At 57.1% G+C, this 19,562-nt stretch overlaps 1 protein-coding gene across 2 annotated transcripts in view; it reads left to right on the forward strand.

Moving 5' to 3' along the window:
• KY (kyphoscoliosis peptidase) overlaps nucleotides 1-17,550 on the forward strand; it is a 42,450-nt gene extending 24,900 nt beyond the window's left edge. For both annotated transcript variants that reach the window (XM_084902749.1, XM_084902750.1), the window contains 5 exons: nucleotides 149-257; nucleotides 1,630-1,747; nucleotides 9,352-9,540; nucleotides 10,820-11,010; nucleotides 13,120-17,550. In XM_084902749.1, the coding sequence (XP_084758875.1) occupies nucleotides 149-257; nucleotides 1,630-1,747; nucleotides 9,352-9,540; nucleotides 10,820-11,010; nucleotides 13,120-14,015 (1,503 nt within the window). In that variant the 3' untranslated portion in view covers nucleotides 14,016-17,550. The remainder of the gene's footprint in view (nucleotides 1-148; nucleotides 258-1,629; nucleotides 1,748-9,351; nucleotides 9,541-10,819; nucleotides 11,011-13,119) is intronic.
• Nucleotides 17,551-19,562: the final 2,012 nt, after the last annotated feature.

The following is a 19,562-nucleotide window of genomic DNA, read 5'->3' on the forward strand; positions in this document are numbered from 1 at the left end:
TGCCCTCAGCCCAGCCTTTGTCCCTCTGGGCCTCTCCTCTTCCTTCTTTGCCTGGAGGAAAGGGAGCACTGACTGCAGGTGACAGGGTGCTGGGCTCCCCATAGCCCTCATCCAGGCCCTGACACAGCACCCCCCTCACATCCCCCAGGTGACAGTCAAGAGTGGCCTGGACGAGCTGGTGAACGACCTGCTCCAGGAGGCCCACAGCGACCTGGAGAGAGTCCGTGCCATCTGGATCTGGATCTGCCACCATATAGGTAGGACACCTGCAGTGTTACTGGTTCTAGGACCCCTTGGTGCCACTCCTGGTAAGCCCTGCTCCCATCAGTATCTCTGGGACTCACTCAATCACCAGTGAGTGTGGAATGAGATGAAAGACAGAGGATTGAATAACCTAAGACTAACCAAGCAGAATACAAGTCACCATGAAGGGTCATTGGGTAGAGGGTCCTACGTGGCCCTCGGCCCACAGCCAGTGGCCAGAGCTGAGGCCCTTCCTTTAGTCCTGGCTTCCTGATAAAACTGCTCCAGAGAGATGAGAACCCAGGGAAGGGCATTTTCAAAAAGGATGGCCATCAGTTGGGGAGGAGTCATAGCTGTTGAAAAGCTATTGCAACTGGAGTTTGCTTAAGTCCCAGTGCCAGGAAGGGTGGGCTCCCCTCTCCCTGCTGCTGTTCCCGTTAGCAACTTCAGCCACTGCTCTCGGCGCAGTGTCCAGGTTCTCAGAGCCACCTCGGGGGACCTGGGCCTGTGCACCTACCGCTCCTCACAGGACCATCTTGGGAGTCTGACCAGGCCAAGCCACGCCCCACAGGTGGTTGCTAAGATGACAATAGATGCTGCCCCTTGCAGTCGGTGGAGGAACCAGGTGGTGGGTGTACTTTCAGTGCTTTCCCTGTGACATAAGGACCAGGGAACCCTCCTGACCCGCTGCCCCGGGCTTTTCCTCTGTCTTCCCAAAGCAGCAGGGAGAGAGGCAGCTGGGATGAACTCACCTGACACAGGTAGGGGGTGTGTCCATAGGCCTGAGGGGCCACCTGCACAGGGCGACCCTGAGACAGTCTAACAGCTTGGGGAGCCCCACTGATCCCCGCAGTTCCTGTACCTGCTCTCTGAGGTCTGCTGGGTTCCCCAGGACACCAACCCCAGCTGCTCAGGCTGGGCATTAAGGGGGCAGGATCAGAAACAGAATATTTGGTAGAACATTTTTACTGTGCGCGTACACACACACACACACACACACACACACACACACACACACATTGTGTTCTCATTGGGCATTGTGCCTCGGTGCCTCTTCACAGGCCTCCAGCTCTGTTGTTGGTGAAGTGACAGGCTGTAGGCGGCAGTCTTCTCTATTTGGGGCAAGTTTTGACGGCAGCTCAGCGCCCCCTGTGGGTCAGTGTGAGGCCTTGGCCTTGGGGGCCGCAGCAGGGACAGGAGCAGCATCCCTAGAACAGCCTGCAGAGCTGAGTGGAGGTGGGATAAGTATGCAGAGCCCCCCCACACCTGGTGCTTCTCCCACACCCGATGCTTCTCCCAGCCCAAATTCTGCTGAAAACACAGCTGAGGACAGGGGCTGTGCCACGGCTGTGGACCCCCCTCACGGCCTCCTACTCTGCCCTCTAGAGTACGACATCGAGGCTGCCCAGGAGAAGGACCGCCAGGCCTTCAAACCCAGCAACATCCTGCAGACCCAGAAGACCAACTGTGATGGCTACGCGGGGCTCTTTGAGAGAATGTGCAGGTACCAGAGAGGCCCTGCAAGAGGCAGGCAGTCCCATGGCTGGCCACCCCCCTCTTACTCTCCCCCCCCTCCCCCAAAGTGCTGTGTGCCTTCGCCCACATGCCAGCCCTGAAACCTGAGTTTGCAAACTCTGCTCTGGAATCCAAGTGAGTCCTGAAAAGGTCAATTTCTCCCGTTTTAACACCAGCATAATTGACTTTGTACCATCTGCCAGGCTTCGCGATGCATTAACATAATGGCAGATGAATGCACAGAAATAATTTGGTTATAAAAGGCCCTTTTTCCACCTTCTCCCAGCTCTGTGCAGCTGAAGGTTAGAAGAATGGCAGGTCTGGGAAGGGGAGGACGGTGGCTGCTGACGCCAAGGGGACTGTGAGAGGCTTGTCCTCCAAGCCTGGCACGGCGGGCCTCTCTCAGGGGGAGCGGAAACTCTCCTGCCTGAGGAGCTGTCGGTGGGAAGAGCTGAGTAACTAGGAGGCAGTGTCTGTCTTGGAGCCTTTGGGCCCCGTTTTCATTGCTCTGGGAGTGAGCACCTGGCCGGGTTGCCTGGGTGGGTGACAGCGACTGAGTGGCCAGTAAGAAAACCATTTGTGTGTAGGGTCATCACTGCCAGGTCTGGGTGACCCTGAGACAGACTCAAGGCTGGGTGAGCCCCCCTTATCCCCGAATTCCTGTCCCTGCTCTCTGAGGTCTGCTGGGTTCCCCAGGACACAATCAGCCAGCCCCAGGGGCCACTGAACCCCCTGCCCCTCCACAGGGGAGGGATGGGCCACTGTCCACCCTGCAGGCCTCTGGGAGTGTGTTTTCTCGGGCACCGGGGCTGTAGGGGGCGAGCCATCAAACCTGGGGTAGCAGGCGGCTGCAAGGCGTCCTAGTCCACGAGACATCCATCCACTCAGCTGATTCCTGGCCTCACCCCCAGTGCCTCCCACATCCCCCATCTCCATCGCCATGTGCCTGCCCCTTCTGCCCCTCCCCTGCCCTTCCTGACCTCAAGGCCCACCCCTGCGACCACAGAGGCAACCAGGGTAGGTCCGGTGCAGAGGATACCAGCCCCTCCATTCCCCATTCACTCAGCCAGAGCAGCCCTCGTGACCCCTAACATTCCCACTGCCACCCCACCCCAGACCTAGATCCCCCCACGTGCCTTTGGGCCCCTTAAGGAGCTGGGATCCTCTCAGGTCCCATGCCCAGGCTCCTCTGGCCCCAGGTTCCTGAACAAGACTGCCCTGTAAAGTCCTCCCGAATCTGACCTCTGCCACCCCCCAGCCTGTGCCCTCTGAGGCCGCCAGCACCTCCAGCGCTCCCCGTGCCCTCTCCCTAACGCTCCTTCCCGGCCCCGCGCCAGGACGTCATCAGCATGCCTCATCCACAGGCTCCCGTCGTGCCTTATGCTTTTACTGAACACGTTTTCTAAATTTAAAATACGCTTGTTAATTGTAGGTGATGTGTAAAGTGCACAGAAGCAAGAAGAAGCAAATTAAATTACTCTGAATCCTACCACGTAGAGATAACGTTGTGTCACATGCCTCCCCAAGCTTTGTTCTCCCATAGAAGTGCTCACCTGTGTTCATCTCCTCTCACTCCTCTCCCATGTCAACAGGGCTTATATGTCTTCGCCTCTCTCTCTCCCTCCCTCCCTCCCCTGTGACCACCTATCTCATAATCCTACACACCGTAGGCCCCCAAAGCCAGGAAAAGACAGGCTATCCCAGCGAACTTCTATGAAATGGGCCTTCTTCTCTTCTAAAATATGGAATAACCATCCATCTATCTGCAGCTCTATTGTGTGTAGCATCTTCCAGACCTTCATTCTTTTCATCTGAATTTGTTCATTTGAGAACATTCGGGGTTTTTAAATCATAGAGCACGGCCTTCTCTATCCAACACAAGCTTTCGAGCACAGAGGGCTGGAAGGAGTGCCAGGCTTAACGCCAGGAACCCCCCCACCCCCCGCCCCAATCCTCAGCTCACCAGCCCTTACTTCACCAGGGGTTCATTCCATGCCTTTGAGAGGGCTCCTACCCCCGTCTGGTCTCAGTGTCCTCATCTGTACCCGGGGCTGTGCCACCTGCTGGCAGGGCTGCAGGGCTCAACAGGAACATGCAGTTTGGGGTGGGTGGCCTCGCTCTGGGGTTGTTGTGTTTAACTTTCTTGTCTCCTTTGAGTGCAGAAGTGCTTTTGCTCTGTGGCCGTCTCCCACAGACCCAGGCGGCCTCCCGGCCCCTCAGGAAACTGACACTTGCCCGGAGTGAACCCGTCAGCTTTCGGCCTGGGCCAGATGCTTAACAATGGCCCCGTTCTGGCCTGCAGCTGATCATTAAAACACATCCCAACACTTTCCATCATTCAAAGTTAGGCCCCCGCATGCAAGACTCCTCACGTTGTTGCCTGCCCGGGTGTTTCACAATCGCTCCCAGTTCCTTGGATTCTTTTAACGTTTGCCTTAAAGATCAGTAACCTCATCTGGGCATCACTTCCCTGATTCCCCTTACCTTGAAAATACCTGTCGACAGTTCGGTAAATTCATTAGCTCATTCCTTAATAACCGCAGACAGGCAATCCGCAGTGGCTGATTTATCCCTGCCTCGTTGTCAGAATGTTCTCTTCGCGAGAGCTGTGCCCTCACGGCATCGTTACAGCTGCCAGTCCACTCTGCCAGGCCCTGCCACGGCCTCATTAAAGACTGATTTAATAAAGTAATTTGGTGGGGAATTCAGATATTTTCCACAACATCCTTCATTTCCTTATCGTCGTCTTTCCCAAGTAACCGAGGTGAGGTTGTTTGTGGATGCTGTTGCTTGTAACGGCCGGCCCGCTTTCTTTCCAACTTTCTATCATCCGGCATTAATGTCTTTCCTTTTGCCTCCATTGTCACAGCCTTAATGAATTCTGCTTAATTTCCTTGGAGGGCCCAGTGTAATTCCCCAGATTCCCTGGGCCTCAGTCAGCCTCCCGTACATGCCCTTGCCCCGTTATCACAGCTCCAGCACCAGCGAGCAGATTTTCCAGAGGCTTTCGATAAAGCCAGGGGCTTATTACCAGTTTGAGGCTTTGATGCGGAGAGATGGATTGTCACCCATCAGATGTCAGTCAGTGTTCCATCATCCATCCATCCTTCAGCTGTCACAGAGAGCAAGTGCAGTGACATGCTTCTGCCTTGCACAATGTCCTGGATGCTCCCAAAACATCTCATGTCCCCAGAGGCCTCCACACTGGGGAGTGGGAGTGGCCTTCTTAGCTTCTTAAAGGGGCAGCTAGATACCGGGATAACCTTAAATTACCCCCAAATCTGACTTTGTCCTATAAGGTCTTCCAGAAGAGACATCTAACGTCCCCCACCTTTGCAGATCCATCAAACATGAATTACATCACTATAGCAAACCACCCTTTCATTTTGGTCTGTATACCACCCCTACATTTATAGCTTAAAACATAACTTGGTGAACAAAAGGGCTGGTGCAAGGCCAAGCCTCCCAAACTGGGTATTGGGACAAGTCAATGCTGAAGCCGTGCTGGCCACTGACTGGCTGTGTGTCCCCAGGGAAGTCAGCCTCCTTCTCTGAACCCCTGTCCCCTCACCTGTTGGAAAAGAGGCCCAGAGAGTCAGTCTGGATCCTCCACAACTAATACCGTTGGCTTTGGGATTTTCAAAGATTTTTTTAAATATATTTTATTGATTTTTCACAGAGAGGAAGAGAGAGGGATGGAGAGTTAGAAACATCGATGAGAGAGAATCATCGATCAGCTGCCTCTTGCACACCCCCTTACTGGGGATGCGCCCGCAACCAAGGTACATGCCCTTAACCAGAATCGAACCCGGGACCTTTCAGTCCCCAGGCCGACGCTCTATCCACTGAGCCAAACAGGTCCCAGCAGCTTTGGGATTTTCAAAACGGTCAAAGGTAAAACCCAAGATTCTGCAGCCTGCTTGAGCGAGTAGACAGGTCTTCCAGGGTGGTATATGGGGCTCCAGGACAGCTGGCCTGAGCTCTTGAGGAGGTTTCTCATCCTCTGCCCCTTCTTCAAAACCCTCCTAGCTCCTTCCAGCAAATCCCTCCTCCTTTGGGTTTCCCAGGGCTTTGTCTATAACTAGCATTTTAGTGACCGTTCACCTATCTGCCCCCTTCCAACTTCCAACTCTGAGCACTTCCAGGGCAGCCAGTGAGCTTACTGTTTGGAATATTACATTTTACTATATTGCAGGATATGATATATGATATGATATATGAGATAGTAATTCCCTGGTGCCTGGTGCAGTCCTTGGCCCAGGGTGTATGCATCAGCGATCTCTTGATGACATGAAATGGTCATGGGTCATCCTGACTAGCTATCAGCAGCTGGAATCACTAGTTCCACAATTTGGCATGAGAATCATGGAATATGAACAATAACGCTTTACATTAGGACTGCTTTGTCCAATTCATCAGGCACATGGCTGCCAGGATAATAAAATATCCTCATATCATAGTCAAGCATGGCATAAGCTTAAAGCCGAGTTTCCTTTTTCATCTTTATTCTGCCCCGGGCATTCCCCACGGCCCTCCCATCTTCTCCTCAGCCTGTCAGAGGAGAATCAACCCCTAGAGATCATTGAATGCCAGCTTTTCTTTTTGCCTGTGATAGGCCTGGCAAGGTCACTCTGGAGGTGACCATGGGAGCTGGGGGGAGAGCTGGGGCCTCCTGGCTCAGCCCAGTGACCGCCCATTCCAGCCTGGAGCACCCCAAGCCTGGGCAGGTTCTCAAATCTTACCTCCACGTCATCCCCTCCATGGGAGGGTCCCGGCTGGCACACAGCCCGGGGAGGGACACAGCATCACCCGGGAGGACCACAGGCCGAGTGTGAACGGGCCATGCTGCCCACGTCGGCACTAGCTCCATTTCGCTGTGGAGCCGCCTCCCTTCTGATTCTAGCCCAGGTGGCTCTGAGCGGACCAGGGGTGCGGAGGTGCAGCTCCGCTCAGTGCCCCTCCCTGCGAACAGGCCAGCTCCCCTCTCCCTCCACAGGGACTCGGAATCGATACACACAAACATCTGGGCAAGGAAAGAAAATAACTCACTGAAGAAAGTAATTTCACGTAGGATGTATGCATTTTTTCCAGTTCCAAAAGTAGCACATAATCATTATCGAAAATTTAGAAAATATAGGGGAGTTCAAAGAAGAAAATTTAAATCCCCCAGAATCCCGGGTGACTTTTGTTCTCTCTCTCTCTCTCTCTCTCTCTCTCTCTCTCTCTGCCCTCCCCCTCTGTCCTCCATGAATGTGGGCCCACACTCCCTCACACCCACACTCACACCACACACACACACACACACACACACACACACACACACACACACTCTCATACACAATGTGCTGAGGGCAGAGCTTTATGGGCTCCTGTCAATTAGCACTGCTCCAGGAGCATCCCTTACCTCACGAAATGTTCTTCACAGCATGTCTGCTCCTCACCCACTCTCCAGGAGAGGCCCAACCCCCACCCAGACCTCCTTCTCACCCCTCTGGCCTTGCTTTGACCTCCCCTCTCGCTGGCTGCTCTAAGACTGTGAAATGTTCAGATCTCCTCATCCTGGGAACCAGCCCCCTGGGCCCGCGGGCCCGCAGCCCCCTCCTCCGCAGCAAGGTGAGGCAGGGGCTCTGCAGGTGTGCATGCCGCCCTCTCCCCTCCTATCGATCCACCCCGCCCGGCTTCCTGGGCCTCCAACCTCTGAGCCGCCCAGCTGCTCCCAGAGTCGGTTTTGATCTTTACCAGCAGGAAATCTAAACATCAGGATCCAGGGTGTCTTGCTTTCTGCTCCCTGTCCCCCACGTGCTTCCAAAATCCTTCTCCAACAGGGCCCCTGGGGCTGCGGGACAGCCAAGCCCATCGGGAAGCCCAGCAGAGCGGCTTATGCCCTGGGTTGGGAGGCCCGGGGTTGGGGGAGGGGGAGGGGGCTGGGCTCATCCATGCAAGTAAAGCACCAGACAAGATGGAGCGTGGTCACCTGCAGGCTCCTCATCTCTCTTCATTCACTCTCAACAAATGATATGTAGCTATCGATAAATAATACTTAATCCAGCATTCTGCTAGCCATTCATTAAACATTCATTTTTATAGGGGAAATTTCCCCCCTTCTCCTGGTGAGTGTGTGGCCATTTCACCCTCATACCTGAGAGGCTCCGTGGCACCTATGAGAGCAGTGGTCGGCAAACTACGGCTCACAAGCCACATGCAGCTCCTTGGCCCCTTGAGTGTGGCTGTTCCACAAAATACCACAGCCTGGGCGAAGAAGTGGCGTTAGAAGAAGTTTAAGTTTAAAAAATGTGGCTCTCAAAAGAAATGTCAATCGTTGTCCTGTGGATATTTGGCTCTGTTGACTAATGCATTTGCCGGGCACTGAGGCTGTGGGCCTGGTCCATGGATGGACCCCACCACCAGAGGCTCCTCCCTGAACCAGGCCTGGTGACCCCGGTGCGCAGTCAGTTCATGGGGCCGGCGCTGTGGGCAGCCTGTGTGCTCCAAGGAGCCCCCTCTGAGGGGCCACATGCTCACCCGGGGAGCAGGGATTTGTGGATTTGGTAGGCCCGTCTTCCACGAGAGAAAGGAAAGTGTCTCAAAGAAGAGGCAATGTTTCCTAATTCACACAAAAGCCCCAGACAGCCAGCTCAGGTGTCCCCTCAGTCAGACCAGCAGTCCACCCTCTCGGCTGCCATGGAGAGGGGGGTGCTGGGATACCAAAGAGGAAGGACAGCCAACCATCCCAGGACTCTGCGGGTTCTGGCGTGGCCTTGGGGTGGTCCCCAACACTCAGATCTGGGCCTCAGGATTTCAGGTGGAAACACCCACACTGGTGCTTCCCAGTGACCCCTGAGGTTCCCAGATGTAGTCAGTGCCCACACCCTGCTGTCCAGGCCCCAGAAAGTGTCACCAGCTCAGTTGTGAGCTCCAGGGGCTGCACCACCAAAGGGGCCCAATAGCCTGGAAAGACCCATCAGCGTTCTACGTCCCCAAGGACAGCCGTGGGAGACTCCAAACCTGTGGCCACCGCAGTCATGACCTTAATGCATGCTGAGGCCTGGCAGTCGGACCAGAACGATCCTGGAGTCAGGGCTGGACACTCCAGCTGCATTTGACACCCCACAAAGAGGTCCCTGAGCAGGCGGCGTAGGGCTCCGCTTTCTTCTGCACCCTGGCTTCCAGCACACCTCCCTGATACCCCACCGTGTCACCTAGACCCCACCCCTCAGTCATACACACGCTTGGAAAGCTGCTCTGGTTCGAGAAGGCCACCGTCCCCGGGTCCCCGTGCTCTTGAGGCGGCTCTTACTGTGCTGAGCTCCCAGGCAGGCTCTGGGGAGAGACATTTAATCTCAAGGGAGGACAGGTATCCGGGTGACAGCCAGTGTTCACCAGTAGGACTGCCCGGCCTGTGCTCTGGAGAGAAAAGCCCACGGGCTGTAAATACGGGGCTCTGTGAGAGGTGAGGAAAAAGAATGCAGCAGGCCTCAGGGACAGCAGACACACCGAAGGCCTGGGGCCACTGACAGACAGACTTGGGGGGGGGGGGGGTGCGGCGCAGACAGCCCAGCAGGAGCTGCCTCTCAGACCCGCTGTCGCCCCCAGAATCGCTGGAGTGCAGTGCATGACGGTGCCCGGCTACTCCAAGGGCTTCGGCTACCAGATGGGGCAGAGCTTCTCCGGGGAGTTTGACCACGCCTGGAACGCCGTGTTCCTGGAAGGGAGGTGGCACCTGCTGGACAGCACCTGGGGCAGTGGCCTGGTGGACACCGCCACCTCCAAATTCACCTTCCTGTGAGTACCAGTCTCCATCCAGGGAGGTGGATAGGGGGGTCCAAGGATGAAGGAGGCAGCCGGAGCCTTGCCTCCAGCTCCAGGCCAGTTAGAAGGGCCCAGAACTGAAGGGCTGCACAAGGCAGAAGTCCTCTGGCTCCCTATTCCTCCCTCCACCCGAGAGCTAACAGCCTCCAGCCTTTGCCCGTGGGCCACGTGTGAGGAAGGGCAGGGCTGGGGACCTTCTTTAACTCGCCGTGGGTCCCTGCAGGCCTTTGGCCCATTGACTGTGTCGTGATACCGATACCCGCACCCCCTCCTGCTGCTCCCCAGACACCAGGTCGCCTCCTCCTCTCTGGGCTGAATGCAGCCATATCCCGTCTCCCAGGAGAGGGTCAGGGGTTGCAGGAAGGGGTGCTGTTGATGTGCAGGGTCTCTGAGCCACACGGAGTGCAGGCTCTGCCCACCCTGGCCTTAAGCGAAGACCCTGACATTCACTGCGGATTGTAATGTCCATTAGCAGCTCGGATCCATCAGAGAAATGCGCGTTGTCTCTCTCTCTCTCTCTCTCTCTCTCTCTCTCTCTCTCTCTCTCTCTCTCTCTCTCTCTCTCTCTCTCGCTGATGTTTTCCGTTTAAATCTAGACAGCCCCGCATACAGAACAAATGCAAGAGCTTGCATGTATGCCCACGTGTGCATACACACACCACACACACACACACACAGGACCATGCACTCACATGCCTCCTCCCCTCTGTCAGCTCTGGGCACTGCTTGCTCTGGGCCAAGTAAAGCTCCCTCTCTCAGATGAGTCTCCTCATTCTTTTCCTGGGGCCCATCGCTGACCCCCAGAGAGCCACGCGGGAGCAGGCTTTCTGCAGTGTCTAGCGTCGACCCCACGCTAAGCAAGGAGACCAGGGGTGATGGGGCCGGCCCACCTGAGCACTTTCCATCCCATGGTGCACAGGCCATGCCTTTTGTTCCCTTCAAGTCTCTGGCTCTGAGGACAGGGGGCCCTTCTCCCAGGCACAGCTGTGGGCTGTGACCTTTTAGATGGGGCCTCACATCCTGCTTTGGCTCTTGTTTCGAGAGGCAGACACTAAGGGGTTGTCTCCAGCATCCTTATCAGGATTAGAGGTGGTGCCTTTTCCCATTCAGGGAGCAGGCAGGCCCCCTCCTGGGAGGCGGGGGATGTTAGCCCAAAGCAGGCCCTGCAGGTCCCCCTGGAAGTCCCTCCCCCCCCCCCGAGCTGGCCCTGAGCACCCCACAAGGCTGCTGACCAGCTTTCCCTCCGCTCCAGCTACAATGAGTTCTACTTCCTGACCCACCCCGCCCTGTTCATCGAGGACCACTTCCCGGACAACAAGAACTGGCAGCTGCTGAAGCCCCCGCAGTCGCTGAGGCAGTTCGAGAACAACATGTACCACAAGAGTGAGTTCTACAACAAGGGGATGCTGAGCGCCCACCCGGACACGCCCGTGATCAGAACAGGTAACCGCGGGCGGGTGGCGGTGCGCCCGCTGGAGGGACAGGGCAGCCTGCTCAGTGCCTCTGGGCGCCGGGGCCCCTGGGACTGTCCTTCCAGGCCCAGGAGCTCCATGTGGGGGGAGAGGACACTGAGGCAGCCATTGGTGCAGGGACAGAAGCCTCCTCACACCAGCATGTACCAAGAAGGGCCATGGAGGGAGCTGAGGGCTTTCCTACCCCAGGGCTGAGGCCCCCACAATGGCGGAGCCTCGCTCAGCTCCTAGCAGCAGGGGCAGCTCGGCCCTGGCTGCACCCCCTCCCGGTTGAAGTTGACTGCCCTGCTGTCTTCATTCCCCAAACTCCTGGCAGAGGGCACGGTTGGCCCGGCTGGGTCGGTGTCTGTGTCAGTGGTCTAACCGGAGTGGCAGGGGTCCCCCAGGACCCAGGGTGGGGAGAGGCTTTCTTAGGGAGGGGGCCACTGAGCTGGGTCCTGGGAGCTGGAGGAGAGCAGGCATCCTGGTACATGGGGACGGACATGTTCCGGGAACCTATGAGCTCAAGCTCCAGAGACCGGAGCCTGGAGACCCAGGCCAGGCTCCAGGGGGCAGTGCAGCCTCCTCTGTGCCGGGATGCTGCTGGCCCTGCTCACCTCTGCTCCACCTCCCTCCTCCCTGGGGCAGGACCAGCCTTTTCCAGCTAGCTGTCTTGGGGCTAGGCATGAGGACCCCAAGCTGAGCGGTCCCCATGGCTGGCCTTGCTCCCCACATCCCCATGGCAGCATCGTTTGCACATTATGAGGCATAATGGGCCAGCTCCAGGGACCCAAAACTGTGCCATGGGCCTCACAAGACTCTCTCCAGAGGACTGTGTCTTACACATCTCCAAGGTTTGGGGGATGCTATGGAGGGGAAGAACAGGTGAGAGGGTCGTGGGGGTGAAGGGCAGTGCCCCTGGAGGATGTGAGAGGACACCCTGATGTCCTGAGGAGAAGGCCCTGGCACTGGCCAGGCGGGAGGGGCCAGACCTCGGCAATGGTCTGCAGTTTGATGGTGACCGCAGAAGTGAGCCCAAGAGGCGCAGCGAGGGGATATTTTCCCAGGAGCCCTCAGGCTGCCGTGTGCAGGCCCCGGCCGGTGTCCCACGCATCAAACGTGAATTGCAAGGGCCCCTCACAACCAATTCAGATGTGAGGTGGAACAGGAGGGGACCATGAGCAGTTGAGGGCGGAGATAGCTCTGCCCACGGAGCTGACTGAGAAGAGGAAGTGAAGGGAGAGGGTTTCCACCCTCTATTGTTCTTGGCCACTTTCTTTGGAGGTGACCTTGGGACCAGTGTCCCGTAGGTACCGAAAGGCCATAGGCAAAGTGTGTAGAGAAGAAAACAGCAGAAAGTACAAAGAGCCCCACAAGTAGTGTGTTGGAAAGAGAAGGAATGATGGCCGTGGGCACTCAGAGGAATGGGAAGAGGACCAAGCCGGAGAGGGTGGCGGCCCATGGGGAGGGTGTGGCCTGCAGCCTGGGTTTCCCCAGAAAGCCACTGAAGACTTCGGAGAATGGAGACAGAGGCCAGATTTCAGAGCCCTATGGGGAGAGGGGACCTGCCATGGGGAGGGGCTTGGGGGTGTAAGGTGGGTGAGGAGTTGGCAGTGCCTGAGAGGGTAAGGGGAGAGGCGGAAAGAGGGTTGATGCCAAAGACCCTCCCGTGCACCCACTGGATCTTCAGGCCATAAACACGGCTAGACGCGCCCATGAGAGAAGCATGGGGCAGAGGGGAGTGGGGCAGGGAAGCAGCCCCACCCTTTGAGCACAGTCCCCAGGAGGGAAGCCATTCCAAACCATTTTTAAGGCAACGTGTTGACGTGACAGCTGTTGTCACTGTGATGAACAGATGCTGGAGGGAGTGGTGTGAAGGCGAGGCTCGGCACGTGGAGGAGGAGATGGTCAGAGGTGGCTCTGCAGCCAGGGCCCGGCCCTCCTTGCTCCTGGGCCCCTCCCCGGCTCTGGAATCAGGCGAGGCCTCCATGCAGCCTTCATTTAACCGTTCTTCCTCCTGAGGCCAGTTGTTGTCACACATGTACCAGCGCCTCCTCCCGGGCTGACCCCCTCTCACCTGGCCTTGGCTTTCCCTCCACAGTGAACGGCAAGGCCACCATCACCGTGGAGAGCTGTGCCCCGACCCCGTTCATGTTCATGCTCAACGGCAAGCAGGAGCACGGGCTGCTGAGCCTACAGAAGAACGGGATGAAGCTGGACGTCTACCCCCCGACCATGGGCACCCACAAGCTGCAGATCTTCGCCAAGGGCAGCTCGGACGTCTACAGCTCCGTGCTGGAGTACACGCTCAAGTGCAACTACGTGGACTCGGGGGTCCGGCTGCCCTCGGAGCTGCACCAGCCCGTGGGCCCCAGCTGGTTCTCGGAGCAGATGGGCATCCGGAAGCCCTCGCACCCGGACCCCATCATCCACACCAGCGACGGGCGCTGCTCCGTCAGCTTCGGCGTGGAGGAGGGTGTCAGCGTCCTGGCGTCCCTGCACGGGGACGAGGGCCCCGTCACCGAGGAGACCCAGCGGCGCTACATCTTCCAGCTGCAGCGGGAGAAGCGGACGGAGCTGAAGGTCCAGCTGCCCCGCGCCGGCAAGTTCGCCCTCAAGATCTTCGTCAAGAAGAGGCAGGAGCCGGGCAACTACGCCTTTGTCTTCAACTACCTCCTGTGCTGCTCCAACACCAAGGTGAACTGGCCCGTGTTCCCCGAGAGCTTTGGCAACTGGGGGCAGGGCAACGAGCTGCTGGAGCCCCTGTCCGGGGTGCTGCCCGCCAACCGGAACGTCCCGTTCAAGCTGAAGCTGCCCGGCGTGGCCAAGGCCCTGGTGAAGGGGCAGGACACGTGGCCCCTGACCCTGAACGGCGAGGGCTACTGGGAGGGCAGCTGCAGCACGGCCGGCTGCCAGGAAGTCTACGTCATGGTGCTGGAGAACGCCAACCACAACTTCTATTCCTACATCCTGAAGTACACAGTGAACGACCAGTGAGGGCCCAGGCCCTGTGCCCCCTCCCCTCCAGGGAGGGCCCCCCGGGAAGGGCAAAGAGCCCTGGAGTCTGCATGGAGTCACGCCCAGGCCTCTGCCTCCATCTCCCTGCCCTGCTGCCGCAGCTGCGATGTTTGCCCTCCAATAGCTTCGCTCGGCTGTGGCGTTGGCCGAGGGGACGGAGGCAAAGGCCCCTTGGGAGACAAAGGTGCTATGTAAATCCACGGTATTGTACGCTGTACCCCACGGCCCAGGTGCCCCCTCTCGTATGCACGCTGCTGTCGCTGTTGTAGGGCAGATGTGGGAAAGCAGGGGTGCGGGCCAGGCTGAGCGCTCACTCATCATGGGAAGGTGAGAGAATTTATGCTCTGTGGGGCCCGGGAGGGACGTGGTTTGCAAGGCTGAGTCACCTTTCATCCTCGGCCCCTTCCCAGGGGCATCGCAGTGTCCCTCACCCACTCCGGGATCCCAGATCGGACTATCATTGGTCCCCCAGACCCGAGCATCTTCCGCATTCCTGCTGCCTCTTCCTGAGGTGCTTCTTGTTCTTCGAGAGCCCTTGGAGGGGAAAGGTGTGAGGAGGACGGGAGCTCCCCCAACTGGCCGCAGGCTGGTGGCCCCCACAGCCCCCTGTGTACACTGGAAATGTGGCAGCAGAGAGGTGATGGGGAGACTGAAGCAGAGAGGAGCCCGTGCCCACGCTTGGGTATCCTGGCAGATCTTTGCCAAAGGCCACTCTGACATCCACAGCTCAGTGCTGAGGCGAGGGCCCACGCCTCCAGCTCTGTGCTCCCAGAGGAGCCTGTCAGCTGGGGGTAGCCTTCCAGGCCCTCTCTGAGCCTGCACCCTGTGCAGGGAACCTCCGGAGGCCTGCCGGCCGCTGGGAGGCCTTGCTGATAACCCTACACACAGACCTGGGCGGGAGGCCAGGCGAGGGAGCAGTGTGACACTGCAATGCCAAGGAGGCTCCCAGAGAGTAGGGCTCTGCGGGCCCCAGGAGTCCCCACCAGCAAAGCCACAGCTGTGGGGGGAGGGGGGAGACCTCAGCCTGCCCTGGGAGCAGTTTCTGTGCTCGTCCCTATCTCATCTCCCTCCCTTTCTCTGACAAGAGAGGCCCTCGGGATCCCACCTTCCATGGGAACAGTCCGGAGTCCCTTGCTTACTCAGGTCCGAGACTGTCCGGCTGGCCCTCAGCAGCACCTCGGGCAGGCGTTGCCATGGCAACGGCAGAAAGGCCGGCAGGGGAGAGGGAAGGATGGAGAAGGCCCTGCATGGCTGATGCAACACCATCCGACTAGCAGAGGCTCTCCAGGTGGCCCCCGCTGACCTCCTGGCTTCCCCAGCTCTGTGGCCTCTGCCTGTCTCAGTGCCCCCGGCCCCTGAGAGCCAGCTCTGCCCGCCTCTTCCTCCCTCCCCCCACTGCTGCTCCAGTTGCCCCCCAGGCTCAGCTACAGCCAGGGTCCTCCAGGGATCCTCAGCCTCCTCTGCCTTCCTTCTCACATTGGGATAGCATTCCACCCATGTCTGCGGGGGCATTTCATCAGCATCAGGCACCTGCTGGGGCTACCCAGGAAACAAAGGGGCCCCACTCCACACCCCAGGGCTCAGGGTGGGTGGCAGCAGCCTCCTCACCCAGACCTGTCTGAAGTTCGGGGCTCCCAACACGTCAGTCCATCATCCACCCCTGGGACATGAGGGGAGCACCCCACAGGGTAGGGGGGGGGTGAGCGGCCCTGGACTCCATCCAGTGCCTTCTGGCAGGCTCTGCCACCCAGGCATTCAGCACCCTGTCACTCGCCTGCAGAATGCACAAAGGCCCCTGGAGAAGGAACCGCCGTGCTCCAGGGCCGGGGAGCAGGAGGGGCGTTTACACCCTGGAAACAGCCTTTCCTCACACCTTTGATTTTTATGGGCGGAAAGGAATGTGCTGTTTCACCAAAATAATAAGTGCCTTCCGTGACTCCTGTCACTCACTGGACCCGGAGCGGGCCGCCTCCTGCTGAGAAGGACACACATCTCTTTAAAAGCCATGTTTCCAATCCATATATGCCGGACCACGCCGAGGATGCCACCCAGCAAAAAACGGGAGCTGTCCGGAGAGGATGGAGGCCCAGCCTCTCAAAGCGCCTGCAGGGCATCCGCCTACCCTTCCCCCCTCAATTAACCAGGCACCCCCGTTGTAAAGACAGCTGTAGACACACAGCCAGAAAATCACCTGCATTTCTTTCCCACTGAAGTAAAAATACATGAAATGAAATCCCATATTCATGAATTTTTACACGCATGCTGCTCAGGGTGGAATTTGGGGGTTGCATTTTTTGAAGTCTTTTATTCAAAATCCCCCCTTCCTTTGTTTCCCCGGCTTGGAGTCCCAGCAGCCGGAAGGATGGCACGGGCGCCCCCTCGTGTCCAACGTGCAGAACTGTCGTCGCTGCACACCTCCGCGAGGCTGAACCGCTCTCTCGCCAGGGTTTTCCTGTAGAATTTGTTAAGTGCTGCTGAGATGTGTGTGTGTTACATTCACTTGGTGCTCTCTCGTGGCTTCCCAGTGCTTTCTCGTGTGCACACCGAGCACTTTTTTTTTCCTTTTGCCACGCACAAGCTGTGAAGCGAGCCTGGGGGACAGCCTGGCGAGAAGGCACGGACTGTAATAGGATTTGGGCGTGCTTGGCCAGGAAATCCCAGTCTTGGAACAGGGACACTGGATGTAGGACAGGATGGGACAGCCTTGACCACACTCATTACTATGCCCGTGAAGGACCGAAGCCAATCGAACTCAGAGAGCTTCAGCTGGCAAGTCCAGGATGGCCAGCCCTCAGGCCGCAGGCGGAAAGGTGCCCTGGGTTCTGGGTTTGGAAGGGAAGGAAGGAAGGAGGGAGGGATGGAGGATACAGGAGCAAATGGGCTGCACCCGTGAAGGCAATTAACTTCTTTTCAGCTTGTTTGGAAAGCGGCTCCAGCACAGCTGGACTCCGTTTTCAGTCTGATTCTGTCTGATTCTGATCCTCGCGAGTTCCCCAAATGTTACATTGTCCCACCAGGACAGACTGCACACACCCAGCCTGCTGGGATCAAAGGGAAATAAATAGATGAACTGAAGCATGAAGGATTTAGGCTAGACACAAAGAACTGTTTCCTCCTGTTGTTGCCGAGGAAGTCTGTGACATCCTCCTCTCAAAGGACTTGGAAAGTGGGAACCTGTTAGAAGCCACGCTAACTGCGAGGACCAGGCTCCCTCCAAACCAGTTCCTCTCGCAACGCCCGGGACCACCCACGGCAAACACAGGGCGGGCGGTGCTGCTTCTCCCTCCCAGTGGGCCCCGCTCGGGCGCGGTGTGCATCTGTGTCCCACACCGGGCCATCGGAGGTCTGTCGTTTCTTTTCCTCTGGAATGACTAAGTTGGGCATCTTTCCGAGGGGATTGCTTTTCATTATGCGTGCATTGAGTTGTGTGGGCCGGTGGCTGTTGAGTATGCTTTTCCCACATTGTTGCTGGTGGTGTTTTTCAATAAAATTTATATTCATTTTTATCCGACAATGTAATTATCGATCTGTTCTTATCACTGCTCTCAGAAGAAGGGGAAACACACACACACACACACACACACACACACACACACACACACAGAAACACTTTCATGTTCAAAGGAAGCCCTAGGGATGGGAGGGGGGAAAAATCAATGTCCCAGCCATTTGAACGTGGTGGTGAGATGCAAATGGCATGTCAGGCAAATAGCTACTTCGCATTAAAGAAAGCGTAATTAGGTTAGCCCCCGCCCCTCCCCGGCTCACATGCCTTTGAAGAACATGAAGGCAGTGAGTCTTTCATTGAATCTTGTTTAACTTGAAATTTTTAAAGCCAGTCCGAATTTCTGTTTCTAGTGGGAGAGGGGGGAAAAAAATCTACCCAAAATGCCTATCTCCGTATTTTTCATTTGAATATATAAATATATATATATATCTTGATAGTCATATACAGGCAGGAACTTTCCAGCAGGCTTTCTAAACAGATTATTCATAAATTAGACATTTAGGGAAATATAGCAAATGAAAATCTATAGACACCTCTAGGAAGCTGCCGTCACCATGGAGACCATTCTCCTCGCTGTGCGGTGAAGGACAAAAAGAATTTCCCCCCCACCCCAAACCCGCCCCGTCGTGGCCCTGGCTGCCAGATCCGCGAGCAGCAGCCCCACCCAGCATGCTTCTCCTTAGGATGGAGGCCCCCAGGGAGGACCCCGCCTCCAGCAGCATGTTCAGGGGAGTCAGAGGAAACAGTCTTCGCGTGACTAAAAGGAGGAACTCCTGGATTATTAGAACGCTCTGAAAATGCCAACCCGGGGCTGGCACGGGCGACCTCTAACGTTCCTTCCTGTGATGCTGTGTCTGGGAGAGCGGGCGCTGGCGGGCGGGCGGCAGACCTGGGCTTGTCAGCTGCGGAACATCTGAAGGGCCCCGCTGCGCCCAGGGCCGGCCCGGCACCCCCAGCAATAGGTGCTGCTGGCTTCTCTCTTGCCTGAGGGCAAAGGGCTGGGGAGAGCCCAGCCTAGGACCAAAGGGGAAGCAACAGCCCCCCCACACACGATGTTGCTTCTCTCTGATTTTGCAGGCAGAACTAAAGAGAAGGAAAAGTCAGGCAGCAGCTGAAATGCCCTCCCTCAGTTGTCTCACAGGCATCCCAGAGTCAAAAGATACCGAACCAAAGTCACCTTTCTCCCCTAGATCACCTCCAATTCCTTCGGGGTCCCCAATTACCTCCAACTCCTCCTGGGCCCCCAATGCAGTAAGTGCCTCCCCATCCCTCAAACAAGCAACTCTCCCGGAGACAGTCCCACACAGGGTGGGAAATAAGTATGCATTTTGCTCTTAAATAACCAAAATAACTAAGTTAAACTGCTGGTGGCCACTAGTGACTCCATCTCTCCCCTCCCCCCCACCCCACCCGGCCCCCTAATGGTGAAATCTGGTCTCTGCTGGCTGTGGCTCATTTCTGACCTCTTCTACTAGTAATTCCACGTCCACTCCATGGCTCAGCTTTTGCCATAACTCAAGCCCTCTTCATCTCTCCGTTCCACGGTCGTGACTGCTTCCTGTGATGCAGGAACCTGCCCCAGGCTTCCCTGCTCTTATGTGAACTCCAGGACTATCGGCCGTGTTAAGACAAGGTTTCCCTGAAAGCCTTCCAGAAGTTGGCCACCCGCCTCCGGAGAAGGCTTCGTTTGTCCCTGGCACTGATGGAGAGGTAGGTCTTCGAACAAAAACTGGTTTTAATCTGGAGGCAGGAAACATCCCAGAATCCCCTCCGTTTTGGGGGACTCTAAGGCCAGGTGCTGCAGTCTTCACTCTCGGGCAACAGTGTGTGGGATGGCTCTGAGCACCATGGCCAGGGAGGGGCCTGAGGCTGGGTGCAGGGGTGCAGCCCTGAAGGTGAGCAAGCTACACCCTGTAAGTCAGAGTGCCCCCAGGAAGGTGGGCGGCAGAGAGCGCTCAGGGCCTTCCTGAGGCCATGAATAGTTCTGTGGCATTTCCTTTTCTCAATCTATCGATAGT

This window comes from Pipistrellus hanaki (genome assembly GCF_964339955.1).
Source record: "Pipistrellus hanaki genome assembly, chromosome: 13".
NCBI lineage: Eukaryota > Metazoa > Chordata > Mammalia > Chiroptera > Vespertilionidae > Pipistrellus > Pipistrellus hanaki.